Genomic DNA, 17,429 nt, shown 5'->3' on the forward strand with positions numbered 1-17,429 from the left:
ATGAGTTTATCTATACAAAGCACATTGTACTGCGTTCAATAAGTGGCAGCTGTAATCTATGCTACAGGATAGTCTCCATGAGAGAAGGGTTTGTGGCTAAAGCAATGTTGGGAATGCTCGATACCAGTGGTTCTCAACCTTGGCTGCACATTAGAATCACCTGGGAATCTTTTTAAAATCCTGTTTTCTGGGCCTCATCCCCCGGAAATTCTGTTTCTTTGTTACTAATGTTGTGGCCCCCACCCCATCACAAAGAAACAGAATTTCCGGAGGATGAGGCCCAGAAATCAGGATTTTAAAAAGATTCCCAGGTGTTTCTAATGTGCAGCCAAGGTTGAGAACCACTGCTCTATACTCTATTCTTTTTGCAGATTCTAAGAGTAAATCAGCATAGTGAAGGAAGGCTCTCTGAAGTCCTATGTAAAGGATCCTATTTAATTTGTTTTGGCCCAGAATTTCCCAAACCTGTTCATCAAAATGACCCTTTCTCCCCTTTTAACATCCACGTAGTTGTATTTAATTAATAAAGGGAGTCACGTTAAGTTGTTAAAAACGGGTCATGTTTTACTGTTTTGCTTTTCCCACAGGCATGTATAATTTAAAAGCAGCAGCCTAGGAAAAATGAAGGCTTCTCACCTAGAGAAAGAATAGAATGCTGTAAGAGCCCAAAGGAAATGAGAAATTTCAGACAGAAGGAGCAGATCAATAATGAGCTATTTTTGGGCATGGAGACATTTCTAAAATTGCAGCTTTTCGGAGTTAAAGTTCAGCTCCTTTAAATTCCCACCAGTGCCGAAATTCCCCTTCATCAGTCCCGGCCCCTGCTGGCACACACTCAGCCTCCCCAATTTTAGGCAGCTCTCGTAATTAGGAAATCCTCCCTCACGTCGGGCTGAAATCCGCCTCCTGGGAACCTCCACCCAAGACGAGGTTAACAGAATTTTGTGTTTTAGTGAGAGCGGCCTATTTTGGAGACGGCAAATAAAAGGCGCAGAAATGTTGTGAATCATTACACAGTGCAACGTCACACACCCACTGACGGAGCTGTGAACTGAAAATCAGAATGACTGGAAACAGCACCTTTCACCTTCTGCATCTGTGAACGGGACAAATAACCAGCAGTTTAGCTGTACTGTAAGCAATGAACACTCTGTGGGTGGACTTATATGGCAATTGGCAATTGCTGAGAAGAAAAGGGGGTACATGTTTTAAAAGACGTCTATATTCCCATCCTTTTTAATTTTTAAAATCTGTAAGGAGACATTTTAGAAAACTCTTTATCCAGAGCTTATCCTTCCAGCTTCATTATAAAGAAAAGGGTCAATTAAATATAGCATTTGTCTCACAAATGTGGGTTTAACAAGAGTCGATAATAAGAACAGGTGATGTGACCTGTATTTTATCGCTGTTTGATCCAGTGTGGAATTTTACAAGGCTCTGTAATACCTCAAACCTAAGGGAAACTTCACGGGGTGAAGGAACAGAACCTGAGTGAGAAGAGAACAAGCAGGGTCCAGGCACAGTTCAATAAGAGGTCGGGGACTTGGCAAAACCACGGAAAGGACCAGCTGCGTCTTCATAGGACCGTCCTCCCAAAGGAGAACTCCCTAGCCCAGCTCAGTGGTTGAGCATCAGGCCATGAACCAGGAGGTCACAGTTCGATCCCTGGTCAGGGCACATGCCCAGGTTGCAGGACCCCCTCAGTAGGGGGCGAGCAGGAGGCAACCCATCAATGATTCTCTCTCTTCACTGATGTTGCTCTTTCTCCCTCTCCCTTCCTCTCTGTAATCAATAAAACTATATTTTACCCCTTCTCCCCCCCACAAAAAAAAACACACACACAACAAAGGAGAACTTTCTAGATTCAGTCCCATGTTGCATTGCACAACTATTTGGTACCATTTTGGTATCTGTACCTCATTCTGACACTGAGAGGCAAAAAGGCTCACATGCCTAATTTACAACTGAGGGATTCGTCCTGGACAGTCCTCAACAAGGATCCGTACTGACATTCCAACAGCTGGGTGAGGTCAGTCTAGCTGTGTTCACCTTCCAGTAAAATCATTTCCTCCAGTTACAGTCAAGTTTTCTTACTATAGTCAACGGAAAGCTAACATGGCCTGTGCAAGAAGAGAGGCAGCACTGAGACCAACAAGCACTGTCGGTGAGCACGTGTGGGACTTCAGCACAAGGCTTGCCTGCGGATTCTGTAATTTGTGCTCCACTGTGGTGTCTATTCGAATTTGCTCACTGACACACACCACAGAGGATGCTTCTGTCCCTGTCTTTGAAATACAGTAAGAATATCACACATCACAGCACTTCCACGTGCACTAGTAGGACATCATTCTTGTTGAGAGGTTCTTAGAAGCGGCAACTTTAAGTGAAACGACACATAATGAAACCAATTTTACTACAGGTGGCTACAAAAAAGAGTTAAGATCCATATTTCTGGACACAAAAACATCACTAAATTCTTGTGTAATAAAGAGGCAATATTTAATTAGATTGGACGGCAGACTGACCTTCTGGAACGACCTTCCTGAATGACCAGTGGGTGGGGCCGCGAGGGCTGGGCCCCTTGCATGAATTTCATGCATCGGGCCTCTAGTTTCTAAATCAAGTCCCCAAACACTTCTAATATTAAACGTTAACATAAATGTGAGTTATACATCCATTTAAAAAAGACTAATAAAAACGAGTAAAATCATTCTTTTCCAACCCGTTTATTCCATTTCATGGTGACAGGTGGCTGGAGCCTATCCCTGCAGCTCAGGGCACAAAGCAGGACCCAACCCTTCCTGGAAGGGCCACTCACACTCACACCCACACCCACACTCCACCCATATCCACACTCAGCCTGGGACAATGTAGACACACCAGCTCAACTCACGTGCACGTCTTTGGGATGGGGCTTAGAAACCAGAGAAAATCCACACAGACTTGGGGAGAAGGTGCAAACTCCACACAGATAGTGGCCTGGCGGGGAATCACATTTTCTCATCAGTGTTATAATGAAACGATGTAGAAGGAAACGTTAGTCAAGGTCCAGCTGAACTACATCAGTGCCAGGCACTCATAGGAAACACCTTTTGAGCACCTAAGATGAGGCCAAATAAAACCTGGTCCCTGACTTCCTGGACACTAGCAGTCGAGTGAGAGAGACAACCAAGCAAATCAATGACTTCCATACGAAGTGACAAGTGCCAGCTGGAGGCAGGCAAGTCTCGGAGGGACTGACTTCTAAGCTGTCAGCAGCAACATCTCTGACTTGACTCCAATTCCCAGCACTCAGGTGAGAACAGACCTTCTGACCCTGCCTTTCTGAGTTCCTTACGCTATCACGGCCAGATTTAGCGCCTGTGTTTGTTCTGAGAGAGACGGGGAGAGGCAGAGAAGAACACAGAAAACAAAGAACAGAATCTGAAAGCTCATCGCACCCAGACAGGTTCTGGAAGTTGCTAGAGATGGCCAGGGGTAGGAAGGGCGACCACCCTGTGCCTGGGCAGCCCGCATCCTCGATCTGGGTGCAAAATCTAATCTAGGACCCACCTTTCTCCTTGCAGAACAATGAGACAGAGAAAGGAGGTCTTCCTCCATCCAAGGACACTTGTGGAGCCAAGCCCATTATAGGCTGCCTGCCACGACCAGCGAGGGCGGCAAGAGGAAGGCGCGGAGCCCAGGGCTCTCCCAGGGGGCGAGGCCACACTCCTCTACCAGCTCCCTAAGGCGACTCCTCCACAGGGCACACCAAGCACCGCAAGTCTCCCACCTTCCCGGCGGCGATGGAACACACCCTGTGGGATCCACTCCCCACCCGGGCCCCACAGGAGATCTACAAACAGGAAAGGTGAGTCGTTACCTTAGGCTGTCCTCCAGGGTCTCCTCATCGGAAGAGAAGGTGCCATTGCTGACGCTCTGGGGAGAGTGGCTCTTCCTTCCTGCCTCCGCCTCCCGCGAAATCGAAGTGTCTTTCTTTTTCCTTTTGCCAAACAACTTCTTAAAAGGCTGGAATTTGCCTCCCTTCTTCTTGTCTGCGGATTACAGGATAAACACTCGCTGCGGTTTGACAGGGCTGCACCCCGGAGCCTCAGAGCAAATTACAGCTGAGCTGCCTCGGCCCAGGGAGCTGGGGCAAAGGGCAGCCATCACAGGAAAGGGGCGGCCAAGCCTGTGCCAGGAATGCCAGGGCCTGCCCTGTCCACGCACAGTCAGGCGGAGACAAGCAGGAGCGCAGCGCGCGTCGGCCTCAGGCTCCCAGGAAGCACCTGGGACAGCACGAGGGGGTTCTAAGCCTCCAGGCGCAGCACCCCTCGCACAGGCCACACACCGGTGGCGTCTGCTTTCTTAAACAAAGCAGGTGGCCCGTGCCCTTCTCCCCGGGAGAAGCTGAGATAACGCATAAGCCACACGGCTGTTTAAGAAAAAGTGTGTATGTGTATCATCTCGTCTGAGAAGCACTCGTTCAGCCTTCGCACACAGAACAAAACCGCTAATGCTTGGTATAAGCGTTGCCCCCTATCCCCTCCATCCCCATATAGTTCTAGTTTCTCTCTCTTGTCTCCTTTTAAAACTACTGCGAAGAGCCCCACAGGAATCGTTATGAACATTTTTCCATTCATTGCTTCATCCAGGCACAACCCAGGCTCACAGCCAGCATTGCCTACAGGTATTGTAGGTAATACCTTCCAGTTCAGTTTCAGATACAAATTCCTCACATCACTCCACTCCCACCTCGGCAAAGGAAGTATAAATCACCCCATGCCAGGGCATCTTCTCAGATCTTCCCTTTAAGAAGTTTAAAGAAAAGAAAAAAAAAGTTTAAAGAACACGTATCCAGTGATCAGGCACTCTTTTTCTTAAATTATTTAACCCTTACTATGCATCACTGCTCTAAGAACTTTACAAACATGAACTCAGTCCTCACCACAATTCTGTAAGGTTGGTAGCATTGACATCCCCATTTTACAGATGAGAAGCCTGAGGTACAGAGAGATGAGCTAACTTATCTATGTCATGGGAAACATCGTTAAAGCTGGAGTCAGGAGCTTTGAGGGAAAAGGAAAGTTGAAACATTTCTATACACAACGTGTATAGAAAAACATTGGTATAAAACACAAAGGTATAGGGCCCTCAAGTTAGTATCAGAGCCCCCAGAACTTTGCTCGACAGAGAGTCTACAGAGAGATCTGGGTATAAAAATGAGGTTACTGATGTTCAAAGGTAGTTGCCTCATCTCTTCTGGTGATCTTCAGCTCTGGCTTTTCTGAGAGAAAATCTGAAGGGTGGAAGAAGTGGTTTAAGTCACTTTGCCCTAAGCAGTGGCATCAGACAGTGAGGAAGCAGATACAATAATCACCAATTACAAAAAGACATATACTGGGATCCTTAGTACAGATGCAAACAGACCTTCAAGCGTCAGCGGTCCCTGAAACAACACTGTATCATTTTACATTGAAATGGAAGGCAGATTTCTAACACACGAGATGCCTTCCACACCCAAGGATTTGTGCTAGGCATGTAGTCCTCAAAAAAGTTAAAATTTCACTCTGTATTATTTAAAAGACGATAAAGTGTGCAATACAATTGAGATAATATCGGTAAAAAATAATTAGAAGGTTTGATTTCAGAATGTTTGTATGCTTTCAGTGGTCACTTATTCAGGAGTATAGGCCAGAGATTTTCATGACATCTACTTTTGGTATCCATGAGCAAAATCTCCAGTGGATAATTTTAAAAAATTACCACCAGAGGATTTTGAAGACCAGCAAAGAAATTGGGCAAGTGTTAAAAAAATTGGCCTTATATAAAATGAGTCAATTAAGTATCTTAAATTTTAAAAAATTCTATAAGGCACTACAGGTATCATTACATTATTATATAATTGGTCTTTGGCACTGACTGATAAGTCAACATTTTCTTTTTGACTAACCAAGGCTCAAAACATGTAAATGACACCATTATTGTGAATGGTCACCATGATAAATGGTCAAACAGCCACTTTCACTTATTTCTGAGATAAATTCTTCCTTCTTCCCTTTTTATCAATTGCCTTTTTCTCACTGCAGAAATATCTAACCCTAAATTGTCTAAACAGGAATATTCTCAAAGACCATAGCAACAACCTAAAAACATCAGTTATGAATCATTCCTCCCAGCCTGGGCCCACTGATCCAGCTTTTAAGTTAACTAGAGAATTTTTTTATTATGTCAGAATTTATTGATAGAAAAAAAGATCATCATTTGCTCTTAAGTCAAGGTGGATGTGGTGGCGTTCAGTTGAGCTGGAACCAAGGGAGTGAACGATCATCAGAGACAAATTACAGTTTCTTGAACAGGTTACTTGTGTATTTAACTAACGGGTGACTCGGTCAGTCAAGAAGGCGGATGGGGTCCTCTGTGTGGCCTCCATGTCCAGAACGGTGGCAGCCACCATATACAATCTTTGTTGCATTGGTCACATTGCTGGGGGAGACAGAGAGTAAACAGAACCTGGAAAGAGCTAGAAGGATGGGACAGAAACAGCCTTGGGGAGATGCCAGGATGAGGAGCCTCAGCTCGGAGAACCTGCTGGGCTGCAAGCAAGCAGAGAGTGGCCTCCCTCAGGGGGTCTCGTCTGCAGAGCTGGCCCGTTGAGGACTGTTTGTGAACCAAGCACTCCAGCACTTTGTGCTGCACTTTAGATGGGCAATGACTTGGCATGAGTACACACGTATTATCCTGGAAGACGTGTCAAAGTCCAAATGTCAGGGAGCACACAGCTCAGAAGTACTCGGGAAAGGCTGTTTCAGCAATCCCTTGGTTATTATCAGGAAGGTAAGAGGACAATAAAACCTACCTGAACTACCCATCCGACAACCACTCCTTCCTGCTACGAGGAAAAGAGCGTCTAAGTCCTAAGAATGCCATTCTCTCTTGGGAGGAGGGGTCAGAACACGGAAGCTTACAGTCTGCTCCGAAGACTTAGTGTTTGGTCACATCTCGGCTATAAAAAGTAATTTCCATCGTCCTCATTTGCAAAATTAGTAACATACTTTCTGTCAAGATATCTTTACATTTTAAATACAATTTAAATGTGTATTTTAAATGCTATTTTTACTAATGACTGTGGCAATTAATTAATGTTCCAGGGCTAACTTTATGGAAAGTCCCAGTAACTACATTTGGGCCCCCCCTACCTTCAGACAGCAAACTGTGATTAAGCAACACCAATAGGAAATGAGCCTATAAGTCAGAGGAGGAATTATACTCTTTCTGAGTTGATTCCCCATATTCTCAAAGTTCAGTATAAGATTTCTCACATCCAAAAAACAAGTACCTAATTTTGTTGTTGTTGTTGTTAATACTCACCCTAGGATATTTTTTCCATTGCTTTTCAGAGAGAGAGTGGAATGGAGGGAGGGAGGAAGAGAGAGTGAAAGAGAGAGAAACATCAATGTGAGAGAGACACACCAATTGGTTGCCTCCCACATACGCCCCGACCGGGTGTGGGTAGCAAGCCCACAATGCGGGTACATGCCCTTGACTGGGAATCAAACCCTTGACCCTTCAGATGCAAACAGACACAATAATGGTGTCATTTAACACTTGCCTAATGTTCTTTGTGAGGGCCAGTGCTCTAACCACTTAGCACACTAGCCAGGACAACAAGTACTTACATTTTAGGAAACATTTGCAATTCTATGCCACAACACCCATTATGAAAACCTGAGATGAGCCTATAAATATGCATTAAATGAACTATTTTATGATCGATTTATGATTTGGGGGCTGTATTAACAGTCTGTCTCCACAGAATCAACTGGCTAAGTGCATGGTCATCAGCAGCGGCTCTTTTCTTGACAGATGACACCGACTGTTGCCATGAATATTTTTTGTACAGATGGGGCCTAAGAGATCAAAGCAATTTTAACGATGTAGTAAGGCAATGCTGCAATGCTGATGCGAAATATTCCCACAGACAAATGCCATAGAGCCGGAGAACAGGTTAGCCATGTTTTCTCCAATAGAGTATTTAAGATGGCATTTTAGAATTTTACAACACAAATTTAATTTGGTTGGGTGGTTGGGGTAGTGGGGAGAAGGAGAGAGGGAGAAGGAAGAAATATTCCCTCTACTAAATTGTGTCTTTTTAAAAATTGCCTACAGCTCTAGTTAAGGGTTATGTACATGGGCCCCAGAGATAAGAAGAGTTGGCTCAAATCCTGATTCCATTTCTTACTAGCTATGAAACATCTGCTTGCCAGCCTCTCTGGAAATGTACCATCCTAAGATGTAAGACTGAATTTATTGGGGAAAAGACAGTGGGTGCCACATTGTCTTAACATCTCACCATTTTTGTGTTATCATTTTTCACATGAAAGAATGTACATATGCATATACACTACCCTCAGGGATCATGGTAATTTTCATTCTTTTTAAGCACTGAATTAATGTATTGTCATCATCTAACAATTATATTAGGGATTTTTTTCCATTTAAAAAAAGTGCTCATTATCCATTACTTCATAGATATAATTATGTACTGGCTGCATCATCATAATTGTTAGTTTACATAGACGTTTCTAAAAATTAAAAATCACTGGGCAAGTCAAGCAAATCTGATTCGTTTTCCATTTGTCATAAGGATGCAATTCTTACATTTCATTTCTAAACCTAAAATAATAGAAGCATACAATTTCTCTGCATTGGATTATTCATATGGTACGCTTTCAAATGAGAAACAAAATTTCCTATCATAGTTCACTTGGAGATCATAAATGTTTTCGTCTGGGGCTTCTCAGACTGGGCTGTGTGTGTCGGTACCAGGTTCTTATCCAAAGACCAGTTCATTTGAGAACCCGGGTAAAATAAAGTTAAATATGTTTCTTTACCAGGGACCTTCCAGGGTCTTTAATATCCTATATCATGATTGCTCTCCAAAGGAGCAGAGAATATGCAGTGCTTCCCAAAACTTGTTGGCTATGGAGACTGGGCTATTTAGACATCCATCATGGCTAGTGTTCTTCTGAACATTCTCTGGGAAACACTTGCCTTCCATATTTCTTACCAACAATTTTTAGTTTCTTTAGGTACCATATATTTCATGCACATACCTCCCTCAAACTCCAGAGCACCCTGCTCAGGAGACCCAAGTGAGCTGACTGACACACATTTTGGTTAAATAAACCTACCATTTGGGGCCAAGTTCTGATTTCAAACATGTATACTTAACACATGTGAATAGCATTTATTAAAACACAGAACACAGACAACTGCCTGGACTGTATAATTTTACTATGTAAGCCGGGGAACTTCAGAACCTTTCCTTAGCTCTGGAACACTGGATACTTTGGAGAGGGAACTATCTAATTAAACAAGATTACTTACTGAAGGACACGGTGATACACAAATACTCGGTGGCTATCACGTTTTTACTGGACTCCTGGAACATTTTACAATCCTGGAACATTTCAGTAAAGACTAGGAGTTGGCAACATGGCCGATGGGCTGTGCTCCCTGGGACGATGCAATGACAAGACTGCGATTCTCCTTCCGGAGAGAAGGGAAGGGGGGCCATGGCCTCCTGTCAGGTTACGTGGGTGGAGAAGGAACAGTTTGCTCCTTTACTGGGGAAGCACAGAGGGAGGAAGATATTTGCTGCTGTGCTAATTCAGACAACGAAGAGACAGGATCAATAATTCATTCTCATTCTCTCTCTCTCTCTCTCTCTCTCTCTCTCTCTCTCTCTCTCTTTCTCTTTCTCTCTCTCTCTCCCCTCAGACATCTGCAATTTGGGCAGGGCTTGTCAGGGAAAGCTTGTTTCTGCTCTAGCACATCAGCTGGGGTGGCTTGACGGAGGGCAAAAGGACTCATTTCCAAGATGGTGCAATCAACTGGTTGGCATTGGCTGTCAGTTGGGAGCTCAGATGGAGTCGAAGGGTAGGAACCCTGGGTTTCTCCCTGCACGGATCTTTCCATGGGGCCTGAGCTTCCTCGTGGCATGATACTCGGATTCCAGAGGCAAGGACAGAGGTACAGCTAGACATACGCTATATGGCCTTTATGACCTAGCCTCAAAAGTCTCATAGCGGTCCATCTTTTTTCTATTGTTAACCCTAAACTGAGGATATTTCCCCGCTGAATTAACACTCCTTTAGAAGAGGGCAGGGGCTCTGGAACAAACGGCAAGAGGCCCAGGGTGGCAGTGACTATAGCTTTCACCAGTGGAGAATGTGGTAACCAGCCCATATCCAAACCCTAGGTCCTGGCACCGGGGTGGATGGGCTATGGCATACATTGGAGACTTCTAAGGAAGGCGTAGAGCTTGGATTTGTGTTGTTTCCTCATCCAGAAATGTCATTTTCATTTTTTTTTTCCAATGGGATAAAATCCTATTCAAAGACCCAGGTCCTCGAGGCTGTTCCCAAGTCCCCAAAGCCCAGTGATAACTAATCACACCTCCCTCTGGCTTCCGTGCACTTTCTCATACTTCTGCTGTGCCACTCCACGTATCAGGAGCTGACCTGTGCCCCCCAACATTCTTATGTTGAAGTCCTAACCCCCAAGCACCTCAGCATGTGACTATTTGGAGAAAAGGTCTTTAAAGAGAGAATTATGGTTAAAATGAGGTCATTAGGTGAGCCCTCATCCAATAGGACTGGTGTCCTTGTAAGAAGAGATTAGGACACAGACACAGGCGGGGGGAGGGGGGGTCATGTGGGGCACAGGGAGAAGAAGGCCATCTACAATCCAAGGGAAGAGGCCTCAGAAGACGCTGATGACACCTTGATCTTGGACTTCTAGGTCCCAGAATCATGAGAAAATCCTTGTGTTGTGTAAGCCGCCCTGTCTGTGGTCCTTTGTTATGTAGCCCCAGCAAACTAATATGATTTTGTGACTTTACACTTTTAAACATGGTCTTCTTCTACCTAGAATGCCTTTCTCCATTGGCCCAGAGAACTCCTAACCATCTCCCCTAATACATCCTTGGTGTCACATTCTCTTGAAAGCCATCCCTGAGCTCTCCAGCCCAAGAGAATGATACCTCCTCAGTTCTCTGTGCATGGAACAGACGTCTATTACAATACCACAAAGTGTGCCACAGCCCTTCGCCGGCAAGTTCCCTGGGTGCAGGGCCTGAGCCTTGTTTATTCTGCACCCACAGCACCCATCCTGATGCCTGGCACAACGCAGCACACATCAATATGGATCTAATGTTCGCTGCCCCCTCAGGGCCAGATGTGTTTAGAAATCAGAAATGTTCAGATTGTAAAAAGGTACATTTAGACCCCAGTGGAGTCTATGACAGCACTTTATAACAAATGCAATACTTCTGGAACACATCTATATTCACCTTGGGTTTTGCTACCAAATGAATTTGTTACAAAGAACTCTGGGGATGGTGATATCTTTACATAGTACAGACAGTCCTGCAATCACACTTGCTTTGAAAATGCAAATCTGTTCCAATGTGATTGATCTATCTTATCCCTGAGAAACACTAGGTGAATGCAGAATACTGCACCCAGCTGAAATGAGGTGTGCAGGAATACACATTCACACACACACCCCTCAAATATTTACCCACTACCCCAGATTGTCGCCCCGTGTCATATGTACCTACACATGTGGTGTTACAGTTTTCTATCCAATTTTGGATAACCTTCCTCCCCCACCTCACAATAACTCACAGCTGTCGCCTTCCAACCATTCCCCAGGCCACAAGCAAACTTCAGGTCTTTTGCAAGGTAAAATGCTATACTTATTGAAGTATTTATGAATTTCATTACCATTTATGTAAATATAAAGAAAAAACTGCTGTATTTTTAAAGTTAGGTTGCTATCCTTTTAAAATGTCACAGATACATTTAAAAAATGTTTTCATTGATTTTAGAGAAAGAGGAAGGAAGAGAGGGAGAGAAAGAGAAACAATGATGTGAGAAACATTGATTGGTTGTCTCTTGTACACACCTCAACCCGTTATCGAACCCACAACCTGGGTATGTGCCCTGATCGGAAATCCAACTAATGACCTTTTGATGCATGGGACAATGCTCAACTAACTGAGTCACACCAGCTAAGGCAGTCACTGATAAATGTTTTTGTGTTGTGTTCCTACCCCATTTTTTCCCATTAGCTATTGGTTTCATTTTGCGGTTTTCCATAACATGCTGATGTTTAGCAACGTATATGTTATGTTATGGCAGAATTGACTGTGCATTTCTAAACAGAACCTACTGGAATATGTTTATACTTACCTAGGTCTACGCAAGGACCTGTCAATTTAAATTACTTGCCTGTTTCTTAGGCTCCCTATTTCTTGAAACCACATCAATTTTTAATTTTTCTAGTTTTTCCCATTGGTCTGTCTCAGAACCCCTTTTATATGTTTCACAGCAATTCAAAAGAGATAGTATTTAGAAACAGCAACAGAGGCAGATCCGATTGTTAATGTGCAGTCTTAGTGTTTGGCCACATTGCTCCCACGTACTAGAAGATGTGTGGGTGCTGATTCTACTCACTGCCAAGTTCTGCCACTTGAGTTTCAGAGCCGCTCCCATTTCTAGCCCTTGATTCCTGGAACCACTGGCTGGGAATCAATGCCAACTCTGAGTGGAAAATAATGGTTGGGGAGCTGCCTGCTACCTTGACCTGCATAGTTCCTTAGTGCAGTAGCAAACTACCTCAACAAAGAGCACCTCCGCACGAGGGCTGAACACACTAGATTCATTTCATCTCAACACACTGAGCTCCCAGCACCTGCAGGTTTGGTGAGGGCCCGGCTGATGGCACTGACAGATAAAGCTTTAGGGACATCAAGGCTATACTGATCAGGTTTAATCAGAGAAGCAGAACTAGTAGATGTGTAGGCATGTGTAAGATATATTAGGAAATTAATTGCCAGGAGTTGGTTAAGCAAGGTGGGGACTGGCCAAGCAAGTCTGAAATCCATAGGGCGAGTCATCGGAAAGGGCAGGCTGAAATTCATAGGTACAGGTTGAAGCTGCTGTTCCCAAGTGGAATTTCTTCTTTTAGGGAAGCCTCAGCTCTGTTTTTAAGGCCTTTAAATTTACTGAATCAGCCCCACCTAGATTATCTTGAAAATCTCCCTTACTTAAACCAACTAATATGGACTTTAATTACATCTACAAAATGCCTTCCAAGCAACAGCTCAAGTAAATAATATTTGTGTTTGATTTAAAAAACTGGGAGCCCTGGCTGGGTGGCTCAGTTGGTTGGAGCATTGCCCCATACATTGATTTCCTCCCCCCCCCCCCCATCAATAAACATATCTTCAGGTGAGGATTAAAAAACAAACAAAACTGGGGGCTACAGCCTAGCCAAACTGACCCATCATAATGACCATCCCACTCCATCCTTTGTCCACTTGGCACCCATACATATCTCCTTAAACCATACTTAATTTCTAAAAAAAAGTCAACAAAATAATATAACTTCTATTGACATGATACAAATACCCTATGTACATCTGAAAACACACTGACATGTTTCCCAGATGAGGATGCAAAGTCCCTGGGTGATTGATGGTTAGGCTTCTCCTGTCGTGTATATACTGAGATACAAAGTTCTTATTTAATACATCTGCTGTCAGGTTAGAAGGAGATAAGAGATGGAAGAAAACAAAATATTTGTGTGATATATATATATATATATATATATATATATATATGAACATATTAAAAACAAAATAAAGAAGAAATACCCTTAACTATTATGGTCCTTGTTTCTACAGCTGGTCATGTGGTCATAGCTGGTCTTAATAGCCATCTTCTCCCTCTACCTATTCCACATTCCTTTTGCCCTCAGCAAGGACCTCAGCTGGTTGTGGATTCCTGAAGAACCTGGCCACTAGCTGTCCTTAATTGGGTTGTCACAGCTTTTGATTACCTCACAGAACGTGGGAGCACTAGAGATGCCCTAAGGGATCTCCTGTTTTCCAGACACACTCTTTCTGACATCCGCTGCGTGGGAGCAGCCCAACTTTCCCTTGGTAGTCAGGTCAATCACTCTGGTGAGTACAGTAACCCTCCTTGCCTGTTGACTGAGAGGCATGAAGAGCTAAAAGCGGCTTGCTGGCTGCCTCAACTACCAGCTCAATGGAATGAATCACTGTTGTGCCTCCTGGTGAAAAAATTCTTCCCATTGGAACTAAGAACTCTAGACAAGCAGAACCTAAAATCAAGGGGATGGGAAGCAAATGTGTTCCCAGGAAGTCACTAAGGTTAATTAATAGTGAATGGAGCCACTCCCATTTCTACCCCTTGATTCCTGGACCCATGAAGCCTGGTGATGAGAGAAATAGCACCATAGCTTGGATACTGACTTATACTGCATCCTAGAGGGCACAGTCCCAGCCCGACAAAATAGCCAGCACTGTCACTGAGTCTTCTAAAGGCCATTCCACTATTTTATGAAGCCAGCAGCTCCAGGATGATGGCGAGTGTGGTGAGACCAGTGAATTCCATGAGCATGGCCTATCAACTTCCTAGACCAGAAGTGATGTCTGTGTGAAATACCATTACAGTGGATAAGGTATTCCATAAGTCCATGGATGACAGTTTTGGCAGAAGCACTGCATGCAGAAAAGGTAAATCCATATCCAGAGTAAGTATCTGTTTTAATAAGAACAAAGGCCTGCTCCTTTCACGATGGGAGTGGTCCAATGTAATCAATCTGCATCAGGGAGGTAGCTGATCACCCCAGGGGATGATGCTATGGAGGACTCAGTGCTGGTCTCTGTTGGCCATGGCGAGTGGGTCAGCATTGCTGAGCTCATGAATAAATTCTATCCCTCCACCAGAGCCATTCTTCATTGGGCCATTGACAAGTGGCTGGGTAAAGAGGCTGCCAAGCAGCCACAGAATGGGTCCCCTTATGGACTTATTAAAATCCTCCTGAAATCCTACTTTGGTGATCATTCACATGAGACACAAATATCTTTAAATCCTTTGTCCATTCAGAAAGGTCTATCCACACACCTCTACCCCAGACCCCTCTGTCAACAGATTTTCTAATCATATTCTTTCCAAGTCCATGACCATCTGCCAAACCACTGGCCACTACCTATGAATTGTTCTAGACTTGTACCTCTGGCTATTTCTCCTAATATGCAAAATGAACAATCAGATGTACTGATTGATGTTCTGGCCACTGGGAGAATTTCCCATCACCACTGTCCTTCAGCGATATCCCAGAATGGGGCTAAAGCATTACAGCTTTCAAGCGGTGCCTGAATATTATGCAAAACCATCCATAAACCAGGCCTGAGCTTGCTCTTCCTCAATCAACTAGTCACAGGGAATTCTCCATGAGGACACAGGTGCAGACCGGGAGAGAGAAGGGAGTGCAGCAGGAGTGGGGACCATGGGTATTCATGCAACTTACCTGTGCCTTCAGGGCCTGCTCAAACCTGATCTCATAGATATCACTGCTTTCTTTTTTTAATGTCGTAAGTTTCACTTAAAAAACTTCAGTGTACAATACAGAATGAAAATGCCGTAAACTGGTCATAGTTCAAATAAAAAAGACTTGGGATTATAGCTGATTCCAGGAAAGTAAGTTTCCTAGAGTTGCTGTTAAAAACTACCACAAATTGGGTGGCTTTAAACAACAAAAGTGTATTCTCTCACAGGTCTGGAGTCTAGAAGTCCAAAGTCAAGGTATCAGCAGGGCCGCAGTCACTCTGAAGGCTGCAGGAGGATCTCCCTGGCCTCTTGTTATTTCTGGTGTTCATTGTATACCACTTCCTTTTGATAAGGGAGTGCTGCTAAGCACACCCAGCTTTATGGCTTGGTGGGTCAGACAACACCCAGTTCATGATGGGCAGCTCAGGTCATGTGGTAACTTGGTGGCCCATGGTAAGCCGTCAGTTTCTACTAAAACCCATTAGCAAGACAAAAGTTGTTTCTCAAAAAGTGAGTAGCTATCTGAAAAGGATGGTAGGGTTTTCCCCCAAAACTGAAAGGGCCAGTGCTATGATGAACAGATAGGGACCTGCCAAAGGCTCCGCATAGCATCCCTCTCTGTCAGTGACACCTCAAGCACCATTGGATCTGCTGGATCATATGGCCCAAATGGCAGAGCAGTTTGCTCAGCAGCCTGGACCTATGGCAGAACCTTCTCTTACTCTGGGCACTACTTCTTAACAACAGTGAGAAATGGTCTTCTTTTTTTTTTATTAAATATATTTTATTGATTTTTTACAGAGAGGAAGGGAGAGAGATAGAGAGTTAGAAACAACGATGAGAGAGAAACATCGACCAGCTGCCTCCTGCACATCTTCCACCGGGGATATGCCCGCAACCCAGGTACATGCCCCTGACCGGAATCGAACCTGGGACCCCTCAGTCCGCAGGCCGACGCTCTATCCACTGAGCCAAACTGGTTTCGGCAATGCTCTTCATTTTAACTGGTCATGTGAAGGTGGGGAAAGGAGCCCCAGAATCTTACAGATCTGTGTTTCTTTAGTCACCCCTGCCATTTTCTAGCTTCTTGGGACCTCAGTTTCCATACCTGTAAAATGGGGCGACTAAAGTTCATACTATCAAAAGTCCCTCCCCAATTCTAAAGTTCTATGAACTGTTTCTTTAAAAAGCTAGGCAAGTTTTCAATATACAGGGTGTCCCCCCCTCAAAAAAAATGTATACACACTTTGAATAATTATTAATGCCAATGGGTTAAATCTGAAAAGAAAGAAACATCAATTGAGCTATCAGTTATTAAGTGTGATACTACATTTTTTGGGACACCCTGTATATTGGCTCATAAAACTTATTACTCTTTTCATAAATTTCTATTAATTATGTCCATTATGCTTTCTCCATTCCTGTTTGGTCTCCAAATTATGCTGGTTCTGTTACTATCATACTTATTTAGCAAAGGTAAGGACCTTCAGGGCTTGGGAGAGGCAGTAACGTAGTCTGCAAGTCCGTAAAGGGGGGCCAAGCCATTCCATATCTTCATGTCAAGATCCAGGTCCCTATTCCTAGGAATGACAATGCGGATGGAGAAGGTCCTAGAACTGAATCCCCAAGCCCCACCTCTCACTGCCATCCTTGGGTCTGACTCAGTGATTTTTTGAGAAAGGTGACTAACGTGTGAGCCTCAAATCTGGGCAATACATGTGGACCTGCCTTCAGACACACTTCTAGGATATCAGTGACATTAGCCACTCAGGGTTCCTTTTAAGTTCTGAGGGACAAAGTCAGATGGCCTCGGACAGCCTCTGACTTATGGACCAATGATACACATGAAGACAGCTTTAGTTGCTGATCAATTCTGCCCCAGTAGATTCAGATTTGCTAGCCCTGCATTGGCCTGTCTGCTTTTCTTGGTGTCTTGTATATCCAGGAATGTGCGCTCTACCTGGACTCTTATTCCACCTAATAATCCTACAACTTCATATCCTGTCTATTAAACTCAACCCA

At 44.1% G+C, this 17,429-nt stretch overlaps 1 protein-coding gene across 1 annotated transcript in view; it reads right to left on the minus strand.

Moving 5' to 3' along the window:
- Positions 1-17,429, minus strand: part of LOC308536306 (CRACD-like protein) — a gene marked incomplete at its 5' end in the record, with an annotated part of 85,634 nt that overhangs the window by 14,432 nt on the left and 53,773 nt on the right. The window contains one exon of the mRNA XM_081115434.1: positions 3,863-4,034. Coding sequence (XP_080971560.1) covers positions 3,863-4,034 — 172 coding nt within the window. The remainder of the gene's footprint in view (positions 1-3,862; positions 4,035-17,429) is intronic.

Source organism: Myotis nattereri, assembly GCF_964212035.1.
Source record: "Myotis nattereri genome assembly, chromosome: 1".
Taxonomy (NCBI): domain Eukaryota; kingdom Metazoa; phylum Chordata; class Mammalia; order Chiroptera; family Vespertilionidae; genus Myotis; species Myotis nattereri.